The sequence below is a fragment of the Myotis brandtii genome, unplaced genomic scaffold, assembly GCF_000412655.1.
Source record: "Myotis brandtii unplaced genomic scaffold, ASM41265v1 scaffold62, whole genome shotgun sequence".
Taxonomy (NCBI): Eukaryota; Metazoa; Chordata; class Mammalia; order Chiroptera; family Vespertilionidae; genus Myotis; species Myotis brandtii.
The window spans coordinates 2,238,209-2,264,143 of NW_005370366.1; the positions used below are offsets into that span (position 1 = coordinate 2,238,209).

General features: G+C 38.9%; 1 protein-coding gene across 2 annotated transcripts in view; it reads right to left on the bottom strand.

The window, feature by feature from the left end:
• The window catches only part of N4BP2L2 (NEDD4 binding protein 2-like 2), a 27,683-nt gene extending 4,794 nt beyond the window's left edge, over nucleotides 1–22,889 (bottom strand). Inside the window, exons 1-3 of one of the 2 annotated variants that reach the window (XM_005880015.2) lie at nucleotides 22,726–22,882; nucleotides 20,539–21,788; nucleotides 6,064–6,188 (exon numbers count right to left, since the gene is read on the bottom strand). In XM_005880015.2, the coding sequence (XP_005880077.1) occupies nucleotides 6,064–6,188; nucleotides 20,539–21,788 (1,375 nt within the window). In that variant the 5' untranslated portion in view covers nucleotides 22,726–22,882. Of the gene's footprint in view, nucleotides 1–6,063; nucleotides 6,189–20,538; nucleotides 21,789–22,725 lie in introns of both variants that reach the window. The other variant, XM_014528129.1, reaches the window with a different exon arrangement.
• Between the last annotated feature and the right edge of the window lie 3,046 nt (nucleotides 22,890–25,935).

A 25,935-nucleotide genomic window follows, 5' to 3' on the forward strand; every position in this document is an offset into this window, starting at 1 on the left:
CTGGCTGCCAGAAGGATGTCTGACTGCAAGCTTAGGCCTGATCCCCCGGGGAGTGGGCCTAAGTCGACAGGTGGACATCCCCCAAGGGGTCCTGGACTGCAAATGGGCGCAGCCTGGGCTGAGGGGACCCTGCCCCGAGTGCACAAATTTTTGTGCACCGGGGCTCTAGTTTACTATAATCTCCATTCTGTACTTTACATCCCCATGACTATTCTCTAACAACCAATTTGTACTTCTTACCTTGACCTTTTTCACCCATCCCTACAACCTTCCCATCTGGCAACCATTCAAAATGTTCTCTGTATCTATGAGTCAATTTCTGTTCTGCTTGTTTATTATTATTTTTTTTTAGAGTCAAGTCCAGGAAGCGCAGAAAGTCCCAAACAAGGTGAACCCAAAGAGGCACACACAACAAAAGAAACAAAAAAAGAGGCACACACCAAGACACATCATAATTAAAATGCAAAAGGCAAAAGACAAAGTGAGAATCTTAAAAGCAGCAAGAGAAAAGCAGTTAGTTACCTACAAGGGAGTTCCCATAAAATTGTCAGTTGATTTCTCAACAGAAACTTTGCAGGTCAGAAGGGAGTGGCAAGAAATTTTCACAGTAATAAAAGGACCTACAACCAAGATTATTCTACCCAGCAAAACGGTTAATATTTCTTAGGACTATGACTCAAACTGGGAGCTGAACTTTTAAAATTTATGTCTTTTAAAAAGTATGTCTCCCTATCCCTACACCATCTCTTCTCCCATGAGGTGAAAATCACTGCCACAGTGAACCACTGTTATGACAGAAGTGTATAACTCTTAAGTGTAAACAGACAAGAAATATAATTAAGAACTCATAATAAAATTTAAAAGGCTGAGGCAAAATGTAATGATAGAGAAGTTTTCTTGGGAGTTAGTAAGTTCTACATAATGAAAACATTTATACAGAGGTCCAAGGCAGACAGAATTCTAAAGGTTAGTTAGTTAAGTAGTAATGACTATGGTTGAGAACATATTTGGAAGAAGATATCTCTAAATACCAATAGAAATTTAGAATTTGGGTCATATTAAATAGGACACCAAGATGCTGCCCACCTACCCACTGCTCTATCCCCAATCATAAAGTGACCAAATCTTTCATTAAAAACAAAACAAAACAAAAATAACACCCAAAAAAACCATGGGCCTCAATCCACAATCCATGAAATTAAATTTTTGAGCTACATGGGCTCTAAGGTCCTCTGCAGGGAAAATAATCTGTGATGATAAATCTAGGATGTGCTTCAAATGAGCTGCTGGTGCCCTAGTTGGTCACACCGCTCTCTAGGCTCTGCAAAGCAAGGGAGGTGAATTAGATGAAAAATTTAAAGTAACTCTCTTAATGTCTGATAGTTAGGCCTACTCTTCCAAGGTGTTAAGTTCCAGAAGAAGAGTTTATCAACAAATTAATGGGAAGATCATCCTCTTTCCTAAATCATCATCATCCAATACCACATTGCAGGGCACTGCACTTCAGGAAAATAGAGCTCCTAAAGAAACAATGTTTGAATACCTAAATAATAAGTGTCATTTTCTTAAACAAATTAACTATCATATTCTAAGAAAGAGAATATTGATACCTTGGAGATGTTTTCAATTTATAAGCAGTCTAAGATGAATTTAGATTCTTCTAATAAAGATGAGACAGACAGATATTCTCAGAATATGGCCTAGCCTTTAAAGGATGCAATAAATATTTGTTGAAAAGAGAAATTCTACCCTAAATAAAATAAGTCCTGCTTTAATTTCAAAATGTCTAATTGCTAGTTCTCAATTTTCTACCTGAAAAAGGTAGAAATTACTTTTAAAAAGTCAGTATTTATTATACTAACAAAACTAGTAGTTTATCTAGAAATCACTGTTTTGTTCAGCAGTATAATTCATGTGGCATGAACCTTATAATGAAAATTTTAGACTAGTTCTGCAAACAGAAAAAATGTCCCACACAAACAAGTTTCCCAGTCTACCAAAGGTATACAGCTCTGCCCACTAACTATATTCATTCTACTTATCACCTATTCTCATTCCCCTAACTTTAGGCCAATAACACCACACATTTTGGGGAATTGCAATATCAACATTATTTTATTTGGGCAATAATATCCTATGGCAATTTTTTAGAAATTAAAAATATTAATTTTTTTTGAGATTTTTATGCCACTAATATATTTGGAAATATCCTACAATGTCATAAAACCAATAGTAGGAAATAGTCTTAAAAATCAAACTTCTTTGACATTTACTAATAAATTTTCCTATGAAACCATGGACTGCAACAGAGTGAAACATTTTAATAAAAAATATCCTCCCTGAAATTTCTTATTTTGAAAATTAAGAAAAAAAGCATTTATCCTGCCCTAGCTGGTTTTGCTCAGTGGATAGAGTGTCAGTCTGCGGTCTGAAGGATCCTGGGTTTGATTCCAGTCAAGGGTACATGTCTGGGTTGCAGGTTTGATCCCAGTAGGAGGTGTGCAGGAGGTAGCTGATCAATGCTTCTCTCTCATCAGTGATGCTTCTATCTCATCTCTCTCTCCCTCTCCCTTCCTCTCTGAAATCAATAATAATAATAATAATAATAGCATTTATCCTGTTTTCCTGTACATACTGTACTTTAGGGTGACCCTAGTTGCTAGTTCCAGTTGAGAGGAAGCTCCCATTACATAAGAATTCTAGCTACTAAACAGGGAAGGAACAGTAGACCTAGAAAAATCACCATTTTGCAACCCTTAATGAAAGAACTAATTCAGGAAACATTTCATTGTTGGATAACCCATTAGATACAAGTTTGACAGAGAACTTGGTAATGGAGGGAACAGGTTGTCCCTTTGAAGCTACTTGTAAAAACAGAAAAAAAGCCTTTCTTTTTCCTTGTTGTAGCCTTCCACAATTTATGAGAAGCACCTGTTAAACCCCAAGACTATTAGCTCCTCTGATTCAACTAGCCCCTCTGTACAAACTGCAAGACAAGTTACTTTCAAGGCTACATTCTTGCATACCCCTCTTCCCTGCTATTTTTGCAACTCAAGGATAATTTGCACTGAGAATTCTTTAGTTAGTAGAAAGTTCCCTTCCCCCTCCTCTTCAAACAAGCCTCTTTTGAATCTTCATAACTTTTACTCTAAGCATGTTTTACGGGCTTAGGAAAAATACTGAAAAGACACCACCCTAGTCCATCTGCCGACTGTCTCAGCCCCAAATACCCCTCCCTTCCTTGTCACCTAGCAACAGCAGCCATTACTCTTTAAAAGAGTAATGGCAGCTGTTTACCTGCCCTTGTATTGGTTAGCAATGCACTGGCCCTTTCCCTTCCGGGTAAGTAAAAATAAACTTTCTGCATCTATCTCTTCTTTTAGTAGTGAATTCTTTCACAGCATCACCTGCCAAAACGTTAACACTGATCATTCTTAGCATCACTAAAAATGAGATAACCAGACTTTGCTTACCCCCTGCAAAAAAAGTTGAATATAAGTAATCCTCTTTTTTGTGTTTTGTTAACCCTCACCCAAGGATATTTTCCCATTGATTTTTAGAGGGTGGAAGGGAGGGGGAGTGACAGAGAGAGAGAAACACCTATGTGAGAGAGACACATCGATCAATTGCATCCTGCACACACTTAACTTCTATTTAAAGCAATGTAGAGGAAAGAGAAACAAGTTAAATAGTTACCATATGTGTGGATGAAAAAGGGGCCACAAACAAAACCTAACAAGTTCAGGGGAGGCCTGCATGGCAGCCTTACAAACTCAAGAGACCTAAAGCAACCATATAGGATGGTCTGAAATTAAAACTTCCTAACTAAAAGCAAGTTATGGTAGGCAGTCATATCCTAGGATAGTATCTTCCTTGACAAAGGTCAATCTTTACCTTAATTGAGCCAGTTTATTGTCTCTTTGCATCTACAATAACATGCCTTTGGAAAGTCAGAATAATCCCCCTTTTCCCAGACCCCTCAGGGCACAATCTCTCACCAGAGCACCAGATCACAGAACCCCTTTGTTATATTATTTTCCCACATACCATCTCTATGTGCTGTAAATGTTAATTGTTAACCATCCTATACCCACCAATGTAAAAGAAGTGTGGTGTCTGTTTTACTGTTTATCCAATCTCAGAGATTTCCCCACTTTGCTTTATCCCAACTCCCTAATCTATGAGCAGTGGATTTCATGTAACCCCATACATCTTCCCCTTTGATGCTGATGTATAAAATAAGTAGTAAATATGCTATTTTTCTGGAGCATTTTCTCAAAGTTGAGATTTTGCTTCCTGGCAATTGTAGTCAGTTTGGCTCAAATAAACATAAAAATTCTTAAAAGTTTGGACATTTCTTACATCGACACAAGGAAGCAAATAGACAACTACAGGATATGGGATATTCTACAGGACAAACAACCAAATGTCATCAACAAATTAATGGTATAAGGGTTAAAAGAGGAGAAAATGCTACACATTAACAATTAAAACAAACATAAAACCAAATGTACTGCAAGGACCTTGTTTGGATCCTGATTCACACAAAACAACTGTAAGTACAAACAGTTGTTAAGACAATAGGGGAAATTGGATTACAGACTGGATATTACATGATGTCAAGGAATTGTATGGGTTTTTTTAGGTGTGACGATGGTACCATATTTAAATAACATTAAGTAAGAAGGTGGTTAATTTGAAATGCATGAAGTATAATGTCTAGAATTATTTCAAAATGCTTTAGTAATTAGAAAAGGTGAGGAGTGAAAACAAAAATAAAGTCAATATAGCAACTGATATGGTAACTGATAATTCTGAGTGATGAGTATATGGGATTCATTATAATCTCCTGACTCTAGGTTTACATTTTCTCTTAATAAAATGAATTTGTTTAATTATCAATGCATTCTTCATCTATTAAAAAATAAATTAACTTATACTATATGCATTTACTTACATAGTTCTAGACCAAGTTTTCAATCTGACTGCAACATGAGAATGCCTGAGTAACTTTCAAAAAAATACCAATGCTTAGATCCACTCCAGACCAACTAAACCAGAATCTCTGGGGCTAACTCAGGCATAGGTGTTTGTTTGTTTTTTATAGGGGGGGGGGGGGGGAAAGAGGGAGAAATGAAAGAGAGAGACCAATCATTAACAATTAAAACATAAAACTGGACAGGGGATCTAACCCACAACCTAGGTACATGGCCCTGATCAGAAATCGAACCTGCAACTTTCTGGTGTACAAGATGACACTCTAACCAACTGAGCGACCTGATCTGGGTCAGACATAGATTTTTTTAAAAAGGTCCCAAAGTAATTAAAATGTGCAGCCAAGATTAAGAACCACTATTCCATGGTGAAAAGAAATTGACCCATGTGTTTCTAAAAATTGTATTAAATAGATTTTTCATGGAGTAATATTAATGAAAAAAACTTTTAATATTCACAGCATTATATTAAGCCTTAAAAAACAATAACATTACTCTTAGGGAAATAACTTTTTGAAATACATAACTATAGTATCAGTTCTCTGAATTTATTCAAGAGATATAAAATAAAGCCTACCAAAATATCCCACCCTTTATTTTACCAGTTTATATTGGTGGTACACTATTTAGTTTACAAAATATTTTACCTAAAGTCTCTGATTTTCACAACAACCTTGCAAGTATCACTGCTTCTAGTAGATGAAAAAATTGGGTCTCAAAGATGTTCAAATGGCTTATGAAAGTCATTCAGCTGGTAGAAGTCAAGTCAGGAATATATAAATCCAGCCCCGGCTGGTTTGGCTCAGTGGATAGAGCGTCAGCCTGCGGACTGAAGGGTCCTGGGTTCGATTCTGGTCAAGGGCACATGTCCAGGTTGTGGGCTTGATCCCCAGTAGGGGGGATGCAGGAAGCAGCCAATCAATGATTCTCTCTCATCATTAATGTTTCTATATCTCTCTCTCCCTCTCCTTTCCTCTCTGAGATCAATAAAAATATATTTAAAAAAAAATCCAGGTCCTCTGACTCCTAGTCAAATATTCTATCACAGGAGACTTGGGCCCAAACAAACCTCTGTTCTGGTTCCAGTCATGGGCATCATCAAGTTGATTAACATTATACCTGTACCCATCTTGATTGTGAAAATAGTCATCAGTGCTGAACACAATGCCATCACGACTCTGCCCAAGCAGAATTCTGTTAATAAAAGAAATCATAAAGTGCCATTTATAAAATTTATAGCCATGAGCAAAGCTTAGTAAATGAATTTTAGGTACATACCTGTAAGTATATTGCAAACAGAATAGCACAGGAGCTGAACCTTCAAAACCTTGCAGATTTCAAATATCATTTCACACTTAAATGTACAGTTATAGCCAGTTCCAAAAACTTTTTAAAGCAGCATTTATATTAAAACTTTTTAAAAACAGTCTTTCAACCAATCCCAAAATTATGTCAACTATTGTCCATATTTTTACTTTAGTGATTGTGTATTTGGTGTCTAAAATTGCCTAAATATAGTGCAGCAGATAACCTAAAGGGCAAGTAGGCCTAAGCAAGCAATTCACCTGTGGAAAACTGTATTTAAACCAGGATAGCTCTGATAAATTTATTTCCATGAAGCACAAATGTAAAACCAACAAGTAGGATTCAGAAATAGCTTGAGGCTTAATGTTGTGAAACAACCAGTGATCCTCCACAGTATAATCAAACTTCAGTTTTTTAAGACATTAAATTACTAAATGAAATAACACTAAATAAAAGAATACACTCAGAACAAGGCAACCAAGCTTTATTCTCACAATATGATTATGTTAAATTTTCAAGTAGCGAGATTAATAAGCATTCAAGAGTGTCAGAGGCCCAGCCAGTGTGGTGCAGTGGTTTGAGCATTGGCCTGTGAAACAGGAGGTCACATGCCTGGGTTGTGGGCTTGATCCCCAGTAGGGGACATGCAGGAGGCAGCCAATCAATGATTCTCCCTCATCATTGATGTTTCTATCTCTCTCACCCTCTCTCTTCCTCTCTGAAATCATAAATATATATATACATGTGTGTGTATGTGTGTGTATATATATATATTAAAATGTCTGTATCAATCCAAATATACCTGATGTCATACCACTTTAACAACAATAAATTATTTAAGAATATGAGTATTTTCAAAATTCTTATAGTCAGATTCCATGAGAATTCTTACAAGTTAAGTCAGATACTAAAATGAATTCTCAGAATGTCAACATTTAGAACTCTGAAAAATCAAGTATCCAATAAAATTTAAAAAAATTCAGACACAGGCCTGCTGGCCACCTGATATGTATATTTTCTAAACAGCTATTGTTTTGAGAATCTATTATGGACCAAGCATCATATATATGATCTTATCTAATTCTCACAACAACCTTGGTGATTTTATATTAAACCAATCAGAAACAAAAATAATTTCAGAAATCAGGCCACCAGAGTTACATAAATAGAGGTGGAAGCGCCAAAACCATTTGGCTCACAATGATCCCTGGCTCCTGATAGTCATACCCTTGTATAATCCCCTCCTCCAATACAGGTTGCAGTCAGGGACTAGAGTTTCTAATGGAATATGGCAGAGGTGATTGCAAAATGGCAGAGTAAGTGGAAGCTCCACTGATACTCTCCCACGACCAAACTGGAAATACAACTAAAATACAGAAGAACCAACCTGAAAAATCAACTGAGGACTAGCTGGAGAGAACCCTGATAACCAAGCATGGAAAGTGGAGGCTGCATAGAGACTGGTAGGAAGTGCGGAGGTGCAAAAGGGCTGGCTGAGCTCCCACAGACAGCAGCTGAAGTCCTGGAGGGACAGACCCCACTGAGAACTCTGGGGTCTAAACCCCAAGCTGGGCTCCCCAGCCCAGAGCACAAGAACTGAGGAAGGTGCCCACGTAACATCTGGCTATGAAAAGCAACAGGGTTGATGTCAGCCAGGGAGAGAGAGCTGTAAATGCAGACAACCTCTTAAAGGGTCAACGCACAAAATTCTGTGTGGAGCCATGCATCTTGGACTATGGTTGAGAGAGGACAGAGTGGACTGGAGCTGTGTCAGTAGAGTCCAGGGTTGGGGGCTTTGGGGTTGGAGCTCTGAAGGCAGCCACTCAGGTTTCTTGTGCTGAGTCATGCCCTCATGTTGCGGAGGACCTATTTCTCCAAGGGACATTTGCAATCCAGATGATTTTTACTGGGAAGGAAGGCAGTTATCCCAGCCCGTTGGAAGACCTCTCACCCCTCCCACTGGTTGATAGCCTCAGGCTAATCAAGGCTGATAACAATCAGACTGCTGGCAGAAAAGAATCTCTGGAGGCTTTGAGTCTTTGCCTGATCTTCTGGGCCCAGGGCTAGGAAAAGCAGACAGCGGTGCACATCTTGGTCCTTTTTAAAGGCACCCAGCCACAGCAGAGGGAGCCACAAGCTGTGGATTGCTGTTCCAAATGGTACTCAAGAACAGTCTCAAACAGTGTCTGACATTGTCCTGCATTAGAGATCGGAAGTAATATCATATCTACCTAATACACAGACATGAACACAAACAGACAGCCCAAATGGGGAAATAAACAAAAACACCTGAAACAAAAGAACAAGAGAATTCTCCAAAAGAAAAGCTAAATGAAACGAAGAAATTTATTAGACACAGTTCAGAATAATGATAGCAAAGATGCTCTACAGCATGAGAAAAGATACAGTAATTATGAAGAATAGTACAGCACTAATAAAGAACACGGTGGAAGGAATTAGGGTATATATACACACATGTATATATATACACATTAGGGGAAGCTGAGGATTGGATCAGTGAATTAGAAGACATGGTAGAAAAAAATAAATCAGAGAATGAAAAAAGAAAAATCAATTAAAAAACAAGAGGACAGATTAAGGGAAATGTGGGACAACCTGAAATGAAACAATATTCACAAAATAGGAGTGCCAGAAGGGGAAGAAAGTGAGCAAAAGATAGAAAATATGTTTGAAGAAATAATGGCAGAAAATTTCCCTAACCTGATGAAGGAAAGTCCCAAGCAAGAAGAACCCAAACATGCCCACTCGCAGACACATCATAATTAAAATGCCAAAATTTCAAGACAAAGAGAGAAGCTTAAAGCAAGAGAAAAGCAAACTGTTACCTACAAAGGAGCTCTCATAAAGCTGACACCTGATTTCTCATCAAAAACTATAGGCCAGAAGGGAATGGCATGAAGTACTCAAGGTAATGGAAAGCAAAGATCTGAAACCAAGATTACTATATCCAGCAATGCTACCATTCAAAATAGTTAGTGAAAAAAAGAGCTTCCCAGACAAATAAAAAGCCTAAGGAGTTTTTCACCACCACACCAGCACTGCAAGATATGCTAAAGGGACTGCTGTAATGAGAAGAAAGAGAGATAAAAATAGGCATAAAAATTAAAATGGTAATAAATAAGTATCAACAATAACCGTAAACATAAATAGGTTAAATGCTCCAATCAAAAGACATAGGGTAGCTGACTAGACACAAAAACATGACCCAAATAAATATGTTGTCTACAAGAGACCCACCTCAGAACAAAAACTCATGCAGGATGACAGTGAAGGAATGGGGAAAAAGTTTCATGACGAAAATGAAAACAAAAACCACACACACACACACACACACACACACGGGTTAGCAATACTCATTATCTGACAAAATAGACTTCATAATGAAGGCCATCACAAGAGACAAAAGATCACTATATAATACTAGAGGGATTGATCCAAGAAGAGAATATAATCCTGGTAAACATATATGCACCCGATATAAGAGCACATCCTATATAATAAAAGCCTAATATGCTAAGTGTCTGGTCGTCTAGTTGTCCGTTCAACCAATCAAAACATAATATGCTAATGATATTCTAAGGCCACTCAACCGCTCGCTATAAAGTACACAGACCACCAAGGGCAGAAAGTCAACTGGTCAACCAGTCGCTATGATATGCACTGACCACCAGGGGGCAGACAGTCGACCGGTCACTATGACATGCATTGACCAGCACTGACCACTCAACACAGGAGCTGCCCCCTGGTGGTCAGTGAGCTACCACAGGGGGAGCGCTGCTCAGCCAGAAGCTAGGCTCACGGCTGGTGAGCGCAGCTGCCATGGCGGGAGCCACTCCCGACTCCACAGCAGCAGGCGCAGCGGGCCGGGATTAGTGTGAGTGGTGCCCGGCCCCGATTCAGGTTCCTCCCTGGCTGCCTGCCGCTTGGCACACTGCTACATTCTCCAAGGGATCCTGGACTGCGAGAGGGTGCAGGCTGGGCTGAGGAACTCCCGCTACAGTGTCTAAATTTTGTGCACTGGGCCTCTAGTAAATATATTAAAAAAAACCTCTACAGCAGTGGTCGCCAAACGGTGGTCCGCAGACCACTGGTGGTCTGTGAGGTCCGAAAGGTTGGCGGCCTCTTCTCTACAGGACTTTAAGGGAGATATTGACAGCAATACAGTCATAGTAGGGGACTTTAACACCCTGCTGACTTCACTGGATAGATCTTCCAGACAAAAAATTAACAAAGAAACAGTACCTCTAAAGGACACACTGGATCAGATGGATTTAATTGACATTTATAGAACATTTCACCCCAAAGCTGCAGATTATACATCCTTTTCAAGTGCACATGGGTCATTCTCAAAGATAGACCACATGTTAGAAAAAAATATGTCTCTACAAGTTCAAAAATTGAAATCATATCAAGCATCTTCTCAGATCAAAATGGAATTAAAAAAGAAATCAACTACAGTAAAAACACTAAAAAATATTCAAACACACGGAGGCTAAACAGCATGTTATTAAACAATGAATGGGTTACCAATGAGATCAAGAAAGAAATAAAAAAAACTTCCTATAAACAAATGAAAATAAATACGCAACTACCCAAAACCTAAGGGGCACAGCAAAAGGAGTACTGAGAGGGAAGTTTGTAGCACTATAGGCCTACCTCAAAAACAACAACAACAACAAAAAACTAATAATAAACTATTTAACCCTACAACTTAAAGAATTTTCAAAGAACAAGAAAAGCCCAGAGTAAGTAAACGGAAGGAAATAATAAAGATTAGAGCAGAAATAAATGACATAGAGACTAAAAGAACAATACCAAAAAAAATCAATGAAACCAAGAGCTGGTTCTTTAAAAAGATAAATAAGATTGATGACCCGTTAGACAGACTCATCAAGAAACAAAGAGGACCCAAATAAATAAAATCAGAAACAAAACTGTGAAGTAACAACTGACATCCCAGAAGTACAAAGAGTTGTAAGAAAATACTATGAGCAACTATATGACAACAAGCTGGACAATGTGGATGAAATGGAAAAATTCCTAGAAAAATACAATCTCCTAAAACTGAATCAGGAAGAATCAGAAAACCAGACTAGGTCAGTAACAGCTGATGAAATAGAAGTAGTAATTTAAAAAAAAACTCCCATCAAACAAAAGCCCAGGTCTGGAAGGATTCACAGGGAACTTTTACCAAACCTTCAAAGAACAATTAACACATATTCTCCTCGAAGTATTCCAAAAAACACAAGAGAACGGAACATTTCCAAGCTGCTTTAATGAGGCCAGCATTACCCTAATTCCAAAACTAGATAAAGACACTATAAAGAAAGAAAATTACAGGCTAATATCCCTGATGAACATAGATGCTAAAATCCTCAACAAAATATTAGCAAATCAGATCCAGCAATATATTAAAAAGATCATACACCATGAATAAGTGGACGTTATTCCAGGGATACAAGGCTGGTACAATATTCGCAAATCAATAAATGTGATACAGCACATAAACAAATTAAAAGACAAAAATTCATGATCTTATAAATAGATGCAGAAAAAGCATTCGACAAATTCCAACACCTCTTGTTAGAAACTCTCAGCAAAGTGGAATAGAGGGATCATATCTCAACATGATAAAGGCCATATATGACAACCTACAGGGAACATCATACTCAATGGGCAAAAACTAAAACCATTTCCCCAAAGAACAGGAACAAGAAAGGGATGTCCGCTTTCGTCACGCTTATTCAACATAGTACTGGGAGTCCTAACCACAGCGAACAAAAAATAAGAAGAAATAAAAGGCATCCAAATTGGAAAGGAGGAAGTAAAACTCTCACTATTCGCAGATGACATCATACTGTACATAGAAATCCCTAAAGACTCCACTAAAAAACTACTAGATTTAATAAATGAACTTGATAATGTAGATGGATAACAAGTCAATATCCAAAAATCAATGACTTTTTTATACACCAATAATTAATTCTCTGAAAGAGAAGGTAAACAACCCCAATTACCATTTCAACAAAAAATTAAGATACTTAGGAATAGACTTTTACCAAAGAGGTAAAAGATTTGTACTCAGAAAACTACAGGACATTGAGAAAAGAGATAGAGGAAGATATAAACAAGTGGAAGAATATACCGTGTTCATGGATTGGGAGAATTAACATAATTAAAATATCCAAACTATCCTAGGTAATCTACAGACTCAATGCAATCCCTATTAAAATAGCAACAGCATATTTCACAGATCTAGAACCAATACTCCAAAAATGTATACGGAACCAAAAAAGACCCCGAATAACTGCAGCAATCTTGAGAAAGAAGAACAAAGTTAGAGGGATCACAATACCAGATATCAAATTATACTACAAAACCACTGTACTCAAAACAGCCTGGTACTGGCACAAGAACAGGCATATAGATCAATGGAACAGAACAGAGAACCCAGAAATCGACCCAAGCCATTATGCTCAATTAATATTTGACAAAGGAGGCAAGAGCATACATTGGAGCAGAGACAGTCTCTTCAATAAATGGTGTTGGGAACATTGGACAGATACACGCAAAAAAAAAAAAGAGTGAGCATAGGAAGTAATCTGTCCTGTTCTTTTAACAATTCCAAGGGAATGCCAAAACATCCCCTGGTCTTGGCCTTGCTTGATATATAGTTGTCACAGAACCAAAGTTCTTCCTGACCTCTGCCCTTAATCTTTCCTGCTGCAGTTGAAGCCCATTCCCTCTCATCCTGTCTTTGGAAATAGCATGTGGTAGCCAAAAAAAAAAAAAAAAACCTGCTTGGATAAGGCAATCTGCAGCAGGTAAAGTAATATGGATTTCCTCCAGATCCTAAGGAAGTTGTCCTCATAGATTCTACATTCGTGTTTCCCCCTTAGCCTTGCCTCTCATGAAGATATGGGGGCACTCAAAAATACTAAAGAACTTCCAATTATAACTCATTTCCACTAATATTGTAAGAGAACTATCCCTTTGGCCATCTCAGAGATTCAGATCTGAGAAAACCAGAAGGAATTCCTCAGCTAGGAAACTAAAATATATCTTAAGCTACCCAAGAAGAGTTACACGTGCTTAAGAAGTAACCAGACACCCAATCCAGTCAGCCTCAGAGCCTCTCTGTGTCACCAAGTAGATTCAAGAAAGAGTTAAGTTTTTCTCAAATGCCATCTCAAGAGTCTAGGACAGTGATGGTGAACCTTTTGAGCTCGGTGTGTCAGCTTTTTGAAAAACCCTAACTTAACTCTGGTGCCGTGTCACATATAGAAATTTTTTGATATTTGCAACCATAGTAAAACAAAGATTTATATTTTTGATATTTATTTTATATATTTAAATGCCATTTAACAAAGAAAAATGAACCAAAAAAATGAGTTCGCGTGTCACCTCTGACACGTGTGTCAAAGGTTCGCCATGACTGGTCTAGGGCAAAGGAAATTAAGGAGAAAATAAACAAATGGGACTACATAAAAATAAAAAGCTTCTGCACAGCAAAAGAAACCATCAACAAAATGAAAAGGGAGCCCACTGTATGGGAGAACATATTTGGCAATGATACATCTGATAAAGGGTTAACATCCAAAATATATAAGGAACTCGTACAACTTAACAAAAGGAGACAACCCAAAATAAAAAATGGGCAAAGGACCTAAATAGACACTTCTCCAAAGATGACCAAGAGACATGAAAAAATGCTCAGTCACTGATCAGAGAGATGCAAATTAAAATGACAAGTATCACCTCACACCTGTCAGAATGACTGCCATCAACAAATCAACAAATGACAAGTGCTGTCAAGGATGTGGAGAAAAGGAAACCCTAGTACATGGCTAGTGGGAATACAGACTGGTACAGTCATTATGGAAAACAATATGGAGTTTCCTCAAAAAATTAAATATGGAACTTCCATTTCACCCAGTGATCCCACTTCTAGGAATACATCATAAGGGACTCAAAACACCAATCAGAAAGAATGTATGCACTCCTATGTTCATAGAAGAACAATTTACAATAGCTAAGATCTGCAAACAGCCCAAGTGCCCATCAGTAGAAGAGTTGATAAAAAAGCTGTGGTACATTTACGCCATGGAATACTATGCAGCCATAAAAAAGGATCTCTTACCCTTTGAGACAGCATGGAGGGACCTGGAGAGTATTATGCTAAGCGAAATAAGCCAGTCAGAAAAAGACCAATATCACATAATCTCACTTATATGTGTAATCTAATGAACAAAATAAACTGATGAACAAAACAGATCTAGAGACATAGAAGCATTGAACAGACTGTGGAATCTCAGAGGGAAGATGGGGTGGGGATGGGTGGGTAGGAAGAGATCAACCAAAAAACTTATATGCATATATGCATAATCCATGGACACAGACAATAGGGTGCTGAAGGCCTGGGGTGGGGATGAGGGCAGGATAGAAGGTGTTACTAGGGGAAGAAGGGGGACATATGTAATACTTTCAACAATAAAGATTTAATTAAAAAAATATGGCGGAGGTGATGAAATTTTGCTTCTGAGTTTAGATTACTAGAAAAAAGTAGCTTCTGTCTTGGGCTCAGGGATGGCTCAGTTTCCCTCAACAAGTTGTGAATCGAATGTATGCACTCCTATGTTCATAGAAGAACAATTTACAATAGCTAAGATCTGCAAACAGCCCAAGTGCCCATCAGTAGAAGAGTTGATAAAAAAGCTGTGGTACATTTACGCCATGGAATACTATGCAGCCATAAAAAAGGATCTCTTACCCTTTGAGACAGCATGGAGGGACCTGGAGAGTATTATGCTAAGCGAAATAAGCCAGTCAGAAAAAGACCAATATCACATAATCTCACTTATATGTGTAATCTAATGAACAAAATAAACTGATGAACAAAACAGATCTAGAGACATAGAAGCATTGAACAGACTGTGGAATCTCAGAGGGAAGATGGGGTGGGGATGGGTGGGTAGGAAGAGATCAACCAAAAAACTTATATGCATATATGCATAATCCATGGACACAGACAATAGGGTGCTGAAGGCCTGGGGTGGGGATGAGGGCAGGATAGAAGGTGTTACTAGGGGAAGAAGGGGGACATATGTAATACTTTCAACAATAAAGATTTAATTAAAAAAATATGGCGGAGGTGATGAAATTTTGCTTCTGAGTTTAGATTACTAGAAAAAAGTAGCTTCTGTCTTGGGCTCAGGGATGGCTCAGTTTCCCTCAACAAGTTGTGAATCGGTCCAAGTAGCAAAGAACTGAGGGAGTCTGTGGCCTACCGCCAGCAACTTAGGTCCTCAATCCAAAAGCTCACAAAAAACCAAGTCTTGTCAACAACCTCGTGAGAAACCTTCCAAGCAGATCCTCCCCAAGACAAAGCCTTCAGATCAGAACACAGCCCTAGCCAACATCTTGATCACAGGATGTTAGAGACCTTGAACCAGAGGCACCCAGATAATTGCACACAGATTCCTGTCCTTCAGAAACTGAGAGACAATACATGTTTGTTGCTTTAACAACTCAGTTTTAGGGTAATTTGTTACACAGCCATGGATAACTAATGCACTATGTGCTTACACTTTTTCATTTAAGGAACAATGCTGTTCCTTAAACTCTGTTTTGGGAAACTTATTCCCCAAATGGTCTACCAGGATAGCTAATTTTCATGGTTTAGTTACGAAATTTCTAAGAACTGTATATTATTTTCTTAAATACATCCATGTGCATTTAAAACTATAAGTGACTTTCCAGAAAAATCTGAGTAAAAACTGACACTTCATGTACCTTTTACCTCCTTATGTACTGAGTGGCCTTGCATACCCATAGCCCAAGACAACTTTACTTGGGCAGTTCACTCTCTACACACTCCTTGAATTAAGAATAGAAACCTACATAAGGAAAGGTAAATCTTTCCTCTGGAGTTTAAACTCTCCCTCAAAAGCGGGACACACACACACACACACACACACACACACACACACATCTTCCCATCTCTCCTTAAACTACGATATAGTAGTTTCCCATGCTGCTGTAACAAAACACCACATACTTAGTGGCTTAAAACAATACAGATTTATTATTATCTTACAGTTCTGAAGGTCCAAAGTCTAAAATCACTTTCACTGGCTAAAATAAAGGGGTGGCAGGCTGGCGTTCCTCCTTGAGGCCCTAAAAGAGAATCTCTCTCCTTGCCCTTCCCAGCTTCTAAAGAACACCTTAAGTATCTTGGATCACAGTCCCTTCTTTCATCTTCAAAGCCAGCAGTGTAGCATCTTCTCTCCTCCCAAGTGTGTCAATTATCTTTTATATCTGATCAACTCCAGACATTTTGCTAATAATGAAATTAATGGCCTATTTATGAAAATACACTTTCTCATTGGTGAAATCAGTAGAGTGTAAAAAGTGGGTAAAGATTAGCCCAGCTGGTGTGGCTCAGTGGTTGAGTGTTGACCCATGAACCAAGAGGTCACTGGTTCAATTCCTGGTCAGGGCACATACCCAGGCTGCAGGCTCCATCCCCAACAGGGGGCTGTGCAGGAGGCAGCCAATCAAATGATTCTCCCGCATCATTGATGTTCCTATCTCTCTATCCCTCTCCCTTCTTCTCTCTCTAAAAATCAATAAAAATTTTTTTAAAAGAAAATGTGGGTTAGCTAAAATATTTTAGATTTACCCCTCCTCCTTGCATGAACAGGGTATAAGAAGCTTGCAAAATCTATAGCCCACACTATGGGAATAGCACTCAAGGTTTGATCCCTAAACTGTCCTTTGTCATCCACTGAGTCAGGATTCGGTTTTGGCTGTTGCCAACTACAGTAGTAATAAAATTATACCTCTAGAATATTGTTGAAATTGCCTCAAATGAACCTTTCATCAAAGTGTTGTTTGCCTAAATGGACAAAGAGCTGGCACTTTAGCTTACTCATAAATATTTAAAGTCTGTACTTGTGTCAGAATTTAACCCAAGACTGATTTCATTAAAATGTATTAGTAAAGTTGTGGATAAACAAACAACTAAGCCTCAGCCACTTTTAACCACGTGGCTTAGGTCAATTATTAACAAATAGAAAGGTATTGTGCAGCTTACGTTAAATGCAAAGAGTGGTAATGGCAAATATTGAGTTCAGAAAAAAAATTACTGAGGGCTGAGCTAAACCAAAACTTCAAAAAGTGAACATTTAAAGAGAACCTTTGAATAATGAAAGTCCTGAGAACAATGAATGGAGAAGTATTATGCCTCTTGCAATGGAGGTCAGGTACCAGTTCAATGCAAATAGATATGAAGATGGAGAGGTGGGTAAAGACTAAATTAAAGGAGCTTGAATAATTCCCCAAAGAATTTGAATTTTATCTACCTACACTAATTACCACATAACAATATGAAACACTACTCTTTTAATTTAATGCTCCAAATCAACTCAACTCTGATCTACCAAATTGATCAAGGGACCTTTCTTTCTCCAATACTCATTTTGAAAGCTAACTCGTTTATAAAGCCACTAGAAGCCTGGTGCACAGATTCGTGCACTGGTGGGGGGGTTCCTTGGCGTAGCCTGTGGGGATCAGACTGAAAACGGCAGTCCAACGCCACCTGCCGCTCCTACTCATCCTGGCCCCGCTGTGCCTGCCGCCGCTCGGTAGGCTCGCTGGGGCTCTGCTGTGGTCTCCAGGCTGCAGCGGCCAGCTGTGAGCCCTGTCTCTGGCGCCCATAGGTCAGCTGAGTGGCGCTCCCGCTGCAGGAGTGCACTGACCACCAGGGGGCAGCTCCTGCATTGTGTCTGCCCTCTGGTGGTCAGTGCATGTCACAGCGACCCGTCGACTGGTCATTCAGGCGTTCGGTCGCTTAGACTTTTATATATATAGAATAGATTCCTCACCAGAGAGTATGTGGCTTTATATCCAATACCAAACAATCCTGCTTTATTAAAAAACTAGTGGCCCGGTGCACGAAATCCGTGCATGGGGGTGGGGGAGTTGGGAGGAAAGGTTCCCCTCAGCCCAGCCTGCAGCCTCTCCAATTGGGGACCCCTTGGGGGATGTCTGACTGCTGGACACCCCTCTAGCAATATGGGATCACTGGCTCCTTACCGCTCACCTGCCTACCTGCCTGATCGCCCCTAACTGCCCTCCCCTGCCGGCCTGATCTCACCCCCAATGGCCCTCCCCTGCTGGTCTGATCTCCCCCCCAACTGCCCTCCCCGGCTGGCCTGATCTCGCCCCCAGCTGCGCTCCCCTGCTGGCCTGATTGCCCCTAACCCCCTGCAGGCCTGATGTTGCCCCCAAACTGCCCTCCCCTGCCGGCCTGATCGCCCCTAACTGCATCTGCCACGGCCCTCACCACCATGGCTTTGTCCGGAAGGAAGTCAGACGTCCAGAAGATGGCCTGTCGACTCAGTCTAATTAGCATATTACCCTTTTATTAGTATAGATTGTTGACCTAAAGAGATATTCCTGGTTCTTTAACCAAGCTCCTCCAAGTCAGGAGTCACACACAGGGCTGTTCAGGCATCAGATACTAAAGTAAAGAAGTAGGGAAGAAACACTATCATTGATATCCCTAGCTTGTTCTTTTACCAGTTTTAGAAAATTCTCCCAAGTCCCTTAAGTTGAATTTATTCTCTTTAGCCTGCTTATTCTATAAAATGAAAAGAATACAACCCATCTCAAGATTTTTATATATGAAAGTACTCTGCAAATTGTAAATTGTGACACAAATGGTAATTTCTATTATAACTTCCATTCTTATAACATACGTACCTAATCCCTTAAATAAAATATACATACTACATATTATCAATTTTATCACCTCCCACTACTACCATCTCCCTGAAATTATAATGAATTACCACTATTTTACTCATCTTCAGTTTCAACATACTCCAATATGTTGTCCCAAACCTAATCTTTCTTATGTTTATTCTAAATCTTAGTCAGCTGTCCCTAGCTAGAAGATCCCTTGATCAAATTTCCAAATTTCAACGAGTACTTTTTTCTGTTATTATATTCTAAATCTAGAAAAGTGCCCATGTTTGTGACTTCACTTCTAATTTCTATCCTTTCCAAAGAACTGTAATTTCATCTTTACAAAATCTTCACTAAAGAGGAATCAAAAAGTAAAGACCTAAAATAAACTTAAAATTTACTTACAATGATCACAGTTTACAATCTAGTTTGAAATGTCTATATCATAAATTTAATCTTATTCTAATTTCTTGCTTCTAAAGAAACTTTTGTTTAGGCTGCTCAGGTTTGTCTTTCAAGTAAATATAAAATATTTACAAAATGGTTTTTTGGAATTCTTTATCCTCCTCCAAAGATATCACATAAATCTTCTTTTTCTCCTTCTCTGGCATAAACATTCCATCATCCTGTATTGTAAAGAATTTGTATTGTATTTCTTTGTGTTATTTTTCACAACTGCAAAAATGTATTTGTGTGCAACAATATTCTTTTTAAAAAATGTAAACAAAAACATGAATTTGAAATATTTTTTGTCAGATAAAACATCACCAGTTCTAACTCCATTAATTCATACAGGGGTGGGCAAAAGTAGATTTACAGTTGTATGAGAAAGTTTATTCTTGTATTATTATTTATTAATTGTTGTATTATTTTTCCATACAAACAATTGTAAACCTTCTTTGCCCACTCCTGTATATTGCTCACTTCAAACTCCTTAAATCCAAAGAAACCAAAAAAAAAGGGTTCCCTCTGCCAGTCAATGGTATGAACAGAGCACAGTGCTTGAAACATGCTCAAAATTGCTTTCCTTGGGTCATCTCATTTGCTTCTCAAGTATTACTCATTCTATTAACAGACAGCAAAACCTGTCCATGGTCATAAAGTGAAACAGCTGAGTCAAAGCCCAACTCTTTTTAAATATCTGACTTAAAAGTGAAGGCTAGCACAGTTCTCAAATAGCATTTGCTTTCACCACTGTCATAATTACACATGGATTTTTTGTTATTATTAAAATATAATGGTGTATTTATTATTAAAGACCTTTGCAAATTAATATAGATATGCCAATTCGCCCTTCCTCTATCAGAAAACATCTTTTAAAAATATTTACACTGTCAGATGCCACTTTCATGAATAACAAAAATTTTCTACTAGAAACATAAAACCATTTGTCAATAATTATCACTACTATCATTTATGATTTTAAAGTAATGAATTGCCAAGTATTCACTTGGTATCCTTTACTTACCGAGATAATGTTGTTTTCCCAGAACCAGGCAAGCCTCTTAAAAGAATAAGTAACTTCTGTAATTTATTTAACTTTTCCTCTTGAAACTGCTGGTTCATAAACCTGTCTGTTCTATTATGCTTGCCCATCAAAGGATCTTTCCAGCATCCTTCACTGGTTTCACAGAAACCATTATTCACATACCCATCTTGTACAGTGTAGCCATTTCCATAGGGAAGATCACTAATGACATTCTCACTATAGTCAGTATATTCACTGTTTTGATCAAAAGTCAAACAATTCCAATTAATGTGACAATTATTTACATAACATCCATTTCGAATCTGAGGGCCATCTTGGGCATGGAAAATATTTGATAGACTTGGTGGAGCATTGAATCTTTGAATATTTAAATAGTTGAAACTGGGAAGAGGAGGACCCCGGGGTACTATAAAAGAATGCACTGATTGCCATTCAGGCCTGAAGGAAGTAAAGGACACATCACAAAATGTAGGTATTTCTTGTCCACGACAAGAATATTTGCCTGGCTCATTCCCCATGTACTGTTGATAACCACAATGTGACTGAAGAGCATTAGTAAAATCTCTTTTCTTTTCTTCTTCATATTTGATCAGATCATTATTATGGCTTTGGTAATATGAAATAAATTGTTCCTCAGAGGGTTCAGGTTCCTTATAACTGCCTTCCAAATCATCTTTTTCATTTTCAAGCTCTTCAATTTCTTTGTAAAACTGGAATAACTCATTATCAATCTCTGATTTTTTGCAGTTAAATTTCTGTTTCTTTTCTTGTCCTCCTTTGCCATCTATACCATTGATAGTGTCTGCTTGATTCTTCCTTTCCTTACATTTCTTTTCCTGAGTGGGTTTGTAAATGGGTCCTATAAATGCTTTACTTGTGCTATATATCTCATCATCTGTGGATACCAATGGAGGACTTGCAGCCTGTAAAACTTGTGAATCAATGGATTCAACAGCTGGTCTATCAGCAGGCCTCTCATCATGCATAGGTTTCAGCAAATCTGTAGTTTTGGCATTGTCCTCTTGAGGAGAACTACGTCCTCTGACATCAATGATGGTCAAAGGAATCCAATCATTTCCAACTTTATCTTGGACTCTGTGAAAATTAGAACTACCATGATGGGGGAAAACAAAAGACTCTTGGGTTAACTTCAATTTTTTATGGCATGGTTCACTTGTTAGATCTTCCCCATATCCCAAGGATTTAGCTTCAATTTCACCATAAGGCATCTGAGGAGCACATAAATCATACAATTAATAGCTAATATTTAAAAAATTCTAAACAAAAGTTTCTTCGGAAACAATAGAAAAAGGCACTTAAGTTTGTGATAATAAATGGTAACATTTTCCCAAAATACAAAAATTATAAATTTGTAACTTTAGTCAGTTACTGTTTAAGTATTGTTATAATTTGAGAGGTGTCTCATTGAAGGTAAGTGAATGTCGTTTAAAAAAAGAAATCTCTCCTTTAGTCTAAATGACACATTTCTGAACTTAGAGAACTTAAGAAACTTTGTAAGTTTGGAAAGTTGAATAAACAATATACATTTTGATGCTATGATATCGTTTAAAAGAAAAAACTACTTTAGCTGCACTGAAAATGAGGCAAATACAAACTTCATTTTTGTTTAGCGAAGAACTTCTGGCAACTCCCCACATCAAAGCGCTCCTCTTTTCTAGATGATCGGTCCATCTCGAAGATAAACTGCTTCCCTTGACATTTCTGAGGGGCCCCCAACACGAAGAAAAAGGGAAAAAGGCGAACAGAGAACAGTACCCAGAGGACTGAAGCTCGAGAAAGACACAACTGTAAAGAACGCCGAACTCCACAGCCCTAACTCGGCCACCTCTCGGCTTCTTGTTTCCTCATTAGAAAGGTCAGAAGAGTCCCAGAAGAGATGGGGGTAGTGGTAACGGAGCGCAGCCTTGCACACAACCTGCGCCCCACAGCCTCCCCGGGAGGCCGGGAAAAAGTGCGTCACTGCTTTCTCCGTCCCAACGGAAACAAGTTCGGGCTCTGCCGAGAATCCGTGGACAGTACGGCTAACGGAAGGGCATGACCAAGTGCCGGCCGGGAACCCACGTCGCCGACGTTAGAAGGAAGAAACTGAAAAAGTCGCCCCCACTCCCCCCACACACACACACTTGAAATTGGCTGTTTACTCACCTTACCGGACAGCTCCGCATTGACCTTCACCTCCCAATGAAACCGTATTCTGGAAAGACACGGGCTTCTGAGACGCTAAAGAAACGCGGGAACACGGCCCTAAAGCAAAGGCCTGGAGGACTGAAAGCCCAGCCCAGAACTACGAGCCACACACAGCAGCGCACAAATGGCGGCCACCTCACAGTGACCCAGAAGAAATCGCGGGCTCGCGCAGGGCATTGTTGGAATTGAAGTCCAGCGTCACACCGGGCGGCGCGTCTCTGCGGACGACTGGTCTCCCAGACTCCATTGCGCCATGAACCCGCTGATTTTGCAACAAACTTAACCCGGAACTGGTTCCTAGAGTGGGGAAGTTACTTAAAACTCCAACTTTAGCCAAAAAAGGTGGTGTCGTGCTGTGGGATTCCCCCCTAAAGGAATGGAGAACGTGAGTGTCTGCACCCCAAAAATATACGTAAGCGGCCCTCTCTGCTTTTAAGACTTTTTACAAAGAATCAGGTTTTTCAAATAAAACTCAACGTTTGGGATCGCAAAGTAGAGCTGCCCTTGTTTACACGAAAACCATTCAGTAATTGTAGTCTCCTGTTCTTCCACCGAAGGAGAACATCGCTGCAGCAGAGCCTTGACAACTGATAAAAACGCTTATGATAAAATCATGTAGTGTCATATATCTGTTTTGTTTTGGGAGATAAAGACCAATTACTGAGCTTTCCCATTTAAAAGTCAATACAGTATGGGGAAAGACGCTTAGAACAGCGCCTGGTAAAAAGAAAGGCTATGTATTTATTAAATTAGAAATAAATACCGGCCTTGCTTAAAGCGTCCTCCCGGTGTGCCAGGGTTGCAGGTTAGATCACACCCGCCCCACCTGCGGCAGGGCACATATAAGAAGCAACCAATGAGTGTATAAATAAGTGGAACAACAAATTGTAGTTTCTCTCCCCCCACCCCCTTTTCCTCTCTCTCTCTAAAACCAATCAATAAAAAATAATAATTTAAAAAAAGATACGAACTGAACAACTGGTAATGTTCAGCGCAGGATCCCCTCTCCCTAGACTCCCACCCTGCCCAGCATTCTTTCCTATTCCTGCCAGGGTAACTGCTAATCTCTTCATAGTTAAATAAATCTTAGTTGTCATAGTGTTTTAATATATAATATTTAAAATCACAGTACAGATTGGGGAAAAAGGAGACATATGTAAAGCTTACGGAATGTTTGCATTTGGTTATTTAACAGCCTTATGAACAAGAGGGCTCAGCAAAGCATTGCATTCCCTTACAAAGAAAGACTCTTCCTCAAAAAACAAGTTTCCACATTGACAATCATTTGACATTTCCTCCTGAGTAGACTCCAGTTATGCATCATCCCTCAAAACAGCCACATAAATGAAGTGGGTCATTCTTTGGATATTACATCCAGAGGCACAGGATGTCTGTCTATCCATTGTAAGGTGATAATAATCTCTATCACTTGATCAAGGTGTTATCCAGTTTCTCCACTGTATATTTTCCTCCTTTGAGCTAGTTGGTGGTCTAGTTTCATTTTTTTGCATGTGTCTGACCAAATTTCCCAGCACCATTTATTGAAGAGACTGTCTTGACTCCATTGTATGTTCTTGCCTCCTTTGTCAAATGTTAATTGAGCATAGTGATTTGGGTCAATTTCTGGGTTCTCTATTCTATTCCATTGGTCTATATGTCTGTTCTTGTGCCAGTACCAGGCAGTTTTGAGAACAGTGGCTTTGTAATACAGCTTGATATCTGGTATTGAGATTCCTCCTACTTTGTTCTTCTTTCTCAGGATCACAGCAGCTATTCGGTTTTTTTTAAAATTTTTATTCCAGATGAATTTTTGGAGAGTTCTTTCTAGATCTGTGAAATATGCTGTTGGTATTTTAATGGGGAGTGCATTGAATCTATAGATTGCTTTGGGTAGTATGGACATCTTGATGATGTTGATTCTACCAATCCATGAACATGGTATGTTCTTCCATCTGTTTATGTCTTCCTCTATCTCTTTTTTCAATGTCCTGTGGTTTTCTGGATAGAGGTCTTTTACCTCCTTAGTTAGGTTTATTCCTAGGTATCTTAATTTTTTTGGTGCAATGGTAAATGGGATTGTTTTTATTTTCCTTTTCAGCATCATTTGTAGAATCAATGGAATCATCACTCAAATATGTGTGAAAATCTCCATCGAGTATATCTAAAATTTCTTCATTTACTTTTTGAACATGCTCATTTTTTGGGCAAAGAATTGCACTTTTAGATATATTTTTATATTATCTATAGATATAGTATTTCTAAAGGTAGCTTCAATAATAGATCCATTACAAATCATTTCACAGGGGATTTCAATAATATCCATTCCTAAATGAAAACTGCTATCAAGTTTGCCATCTCCAAGTTTTACTAACCATCCACTATAAGCAGAATCCTCTGATCTCATATTTGTTGTAAGAGACAACTTTCTGAAACATCCCCAAACATTGCAGTACTTTAAACTCGTTTGTACTATGGCCGGTCGCATAGCATGCAGTACAATACTGAGACATTGTCAAAAATTCCCTCCAAGAAGGAGAACTTTCCCACCAAATACAACATTCAAATTCATAAGTTCTCTTAGTAATCTGTCTATGGCGTTTTATAGCATGACTGGATGTCATGGTGCATTCATCAATAATGAGAAGTTGGGCCTTTTTAATAGTTTTAGCAACTTCACTGTTTATATCAAGTCTAGAAATTGAAGTTTCACTTAATGGAATTGGTAATTTATATTGGGAATGAAAGGTTCTTCCACCAAGAAGTAAATTTGCAGCAATTCCTGTAGACACTGTGGGTAAAACAGTACCACCACAACCTCTAGTATAATGTATTAAAACTTTATACAGATATGCAGGTGAATAGGATTCCTAGCTGGCAGGCCCCTGGCAGCAAACTGGCCACCTGCCGATTCCATGAGCAATGGAGCTCCCTCCTCCCTCCTGTCAGGGTCCGGGGTACAGGTGAATGGGGTTCCTGGCTGGCAGGCCACTGACAGCAAGCTATCCAACAGCAGATTCTGTGAGGAATGGGGCTCCCTCCTCCCTCCTGTCAGGGTCTGGTTTGAAGGCCGGCCATGCCCCCTGTTGGGCCAGACCCAGAGTTCTACCACACTGTGGCAACCCAGGACTGACTGCCGCTGGGCACTCCTGGCGCTCCGAGGGTGGGTTC